This window comes from Octodon degus, unplaced genomic scaffold (assembly GCF_000260255.1).
Source record: "Octodon degus isolate 3935 unplaced genomic scaffold, OctDeg1.0 scaffold00079, whole genome shotgun sequence".
NCBI lineage: Eukaryota > Metazoa > Chordata > Mammalia > Rodentia > Octodontidae > Octodon > Octodon degus.
In genome coordinates, this window is record NW_004524655.1 from 7,946,556 (window position 1) to 7,949,389 (window position 2,834).

A 2,834-nucleotide genomic window follows, 5' to 3' on the forward strand; every position below is an offset into this window, starting at 1 on the left:
GATAACTTTGTATAAGCTCCCTTTTGAACTGGCAGTGAATCCTGACTTTTTTCTTCCAACTCCAGTGACCTTTGAGAAAGCTTTGAGTGCTGGCTTCATCCAGGCCACAGATTATGTGGAGATATGGCAGACATACCTCGATTACCTCAGAAGAAGGGTTGACTTCAGACAAGGTATTTAAGGAGATGTGTTTCCTTCAGAACTGAACATTTTCTTAATGCAGCTTTGCTGTGATGTTCCTGTTCCCCAGATATATCGCATTTGTTTAAAAGAAGACCAACCAGTCCCCCACCCCCAGTTTTAGCTATTTATGAGTTTAACAGTCAGGCTGTAGACTGAAGAGAAAGAGCTTGATGGTTATGTTTCACACTGGTTTTTCCAGCCTCTCCAGCCTTAGCTCTCATTTCTTCTTTCCTTTCTAAAACTCACCTAGTTGGGGCTGGGGAGATGGCTCAGCAGAGTAAGCGCTTCCATGGTAAGCACAAGGGTCTGAGTTCAATCCCTGGTTCTGCCAAAAAAAAAAAAAAAAACCAACCAGAACCCACCTAAGTTAACAAAATAAGACTGCTGTGTTTCTTGTACATCTTTGAACCTCTGCAGGATCCTGTCCTTTCCCTCAAGGCATGTGGGAGACCCGGACTTGCGCTTGTGCACTGTGCCAGCTGCTATTACACACATACAGCCTCAGCTGTTCCACTGTTGACCTATGTCACCCCATTTGGGGTAGCCCCCCTCTGCACTGAGTACCCATAGCACCCTGTGTTCAGCTGTGTCATGGTCTCACCTCAATTGTGCGGTCCATTTGCCCTATATTCTTGTTTCTCTTGTGCTGTGTGATGAAGCAGAGATTGGCAGTTTTATTTCTGTGGCTTCCATGTGGCAGACTATGTGGCTTCATTATTTTTTTTGGGGGGGGACTTTCCAACAGACTCCAGTAAGGAGCTGGAAGAGCTGAGGTCTACATTCACTCGTGCTTTAGAGTATCTGCAACAGGAAGTCGAAGAGCGTAAGTGTAGCCTGACTGCTGTGCCCATTCTGTTTGGAGTTGATGTGCCTTTTCAGCCGAGGGGGATTGCCTCAGAATTTCTGATTTTCACTAATTCCATTCTTGAAGGTTTCAGTGAGAGCGGGGATCCAAGTTGCATGATCATGCAGAACTGGGCGAGGATTGAGGTGAGTGTTTCTGACAGATCTCTCAAGCTTCATCTGCCTTTGAAGGGTCTTTAATTTTTTTCTAAAAGGATGAAAGTGGATTGGGACCTAATGTGGTGGCCTAGAGCTACAGAGATTTGTTTTAGGAACGATGTTGATGTACATATGGTTTTATCTTGGTGACTGCTCAGCTGGAAGTCGTGTAGCCATTGGTCCTTGTGCAGAACAGTTAGTTGTTCATGCCTCCGGTCCCTCCCTTGTTGCTGCAGGCTTGTGTGCGCCATTTGTCAGCTCTCTTCCAGGTGCTAGGAAGCAGATCGATATGGTCTTTGCCTACTGAGGCTCTAGTCTCTTGTAGAAGATGGGTGAATGGATAACTCATTAAGATATATCACTCCCTGAATGTCACTGCTGAGCCAGAGGCTCCCATCTGAGACACAGGACCTGCTCCTGATCACTCATTGGGGTTGGCACATTCTAAGCATGCTTTATATCTGAGGAATTGGAAGGCCGAGAGACTTATGTTGTAAGGAGGAGACTACCGTTCAGAGAGATGCCTGAGTCATGTGGTTTGTGAGTGGTAGGTCTGGCATTTAGTCCTAGATTGGCCCCTTTTTCCTCTATACTGCTGTCAGACACTTGTAGTTCAGCTTGATTTAAAACAAAAAACCCTGTGCTGTCCTGTGAGTGTGGGATTTCCGCACTGTTCACAAGAGCCTTAGGTCTCTGGGTCCTTGGCACTGCAGAAGGGCAGGTGGGGCCAGTCTGGGCTGTTACTGCTAGAGTGAGGGATTCCTGGGGCCTGCTTGGGTATGTTCGTCTGAAGTGCGTTTTGTGTGGCTCTTGGTGTTCGGGTCCTTTCCTCACTGATGGTGCATTTTAGGCTCGGCTGTGCAATAATATGCAGAAAGCACGGGAACTCTGGGACAGCATCATGACCAAAGGAAATGCCAAGTATGCCAACATGTGGCTCGAATATTACAACCTGGAAAGGTAACTGGCCTGGGGTTGGGCGGGGCCTGTTCTGCGTCACCCCATCTCTCTCGGGTGCTTTGGGATTGGGCAAAGCTGGAGAACTGAACAGTATTATAGCCTGGGCTGATGACTGTGGATTCAATTTTTTAAATTATTTTTTGGTTTTATTATTAGACATAAATGTTTTAGCTTTTCTGGAGCTAATTATTTGTTATTATGTTTGCTTTGGTAGGAAAGTAGGAAATTCTTAAAAACAAAGAAGAAAACTCAGATTGCTTGAAATTATTGACCAGACTGTTAGTTTGGAGTATATTGATACTTTTCAAGGCTTAGATTACTTATAAATGAAAATGTAATAATGGCATACATGTTACATAAACTATTTGCATGAACTAGAATATGCTAATAATGATAACACTAGTAAAACTTTTTTTTTTCTTTGGTACCAGGACTCAAAACTCAGGACCTTTCACTTGCCAGAGAGGCACTTGTGCCGCTGAGGCAACATTAGTAATTTGTGAGGAGTATGAAGCAGCTTTTTTTTTTTTTTTTTTTTGAGACTAAAGTCTCAGTATGCAGTTCAGGGCTGACGGTGAGCTAGCTAGGTAGCACAGGCTGGACTTGACTTCTGAGTGATCCTCCTGCCTCAGCCTCCCAAGTGCTGAGATTAGAAGCATATGTCCAGGGGCTGGAGAGATGGCTCAGTG

General features: G+C 45.0%; 1 protein-coding gene across 2 annotated transcripts in view; it reads left to right on the forward strand.

The window, feature by feature from the left end:
- The window catches only part of Sart3 (squamous cell carcinoma antigen recognized by T cells 3), a 35,176-nt gene that overhangs the window by 19,035 nt on the left and 13,307 nt on the right, over nucleotides 1-2,834 (forward strand). For both annotated transcript variants that reach the window (XM_004636281.2, XM_004636282.2), the window contains exons 9-12: nucleotides 66-173; nucleotides 929-1,006; nucleotides 1,115-1,173; nucleotides 2,036-2,145. In XM_004636281.2, the coding sequence (XP_004636338.1) occupies nucleotides 66-173; nucleotides 929-1,006; nucleotides 1,115-1,173; nucleotides 2,036-2,145 (355 nt within the window). The remainder of the gene's footprint in view (nucleotides 1-65; nucleotides 174-928; nucleotides 1,007-1,114; nucleotides 1,174-2,035; nucleotides 2,146-2,834) is intronic.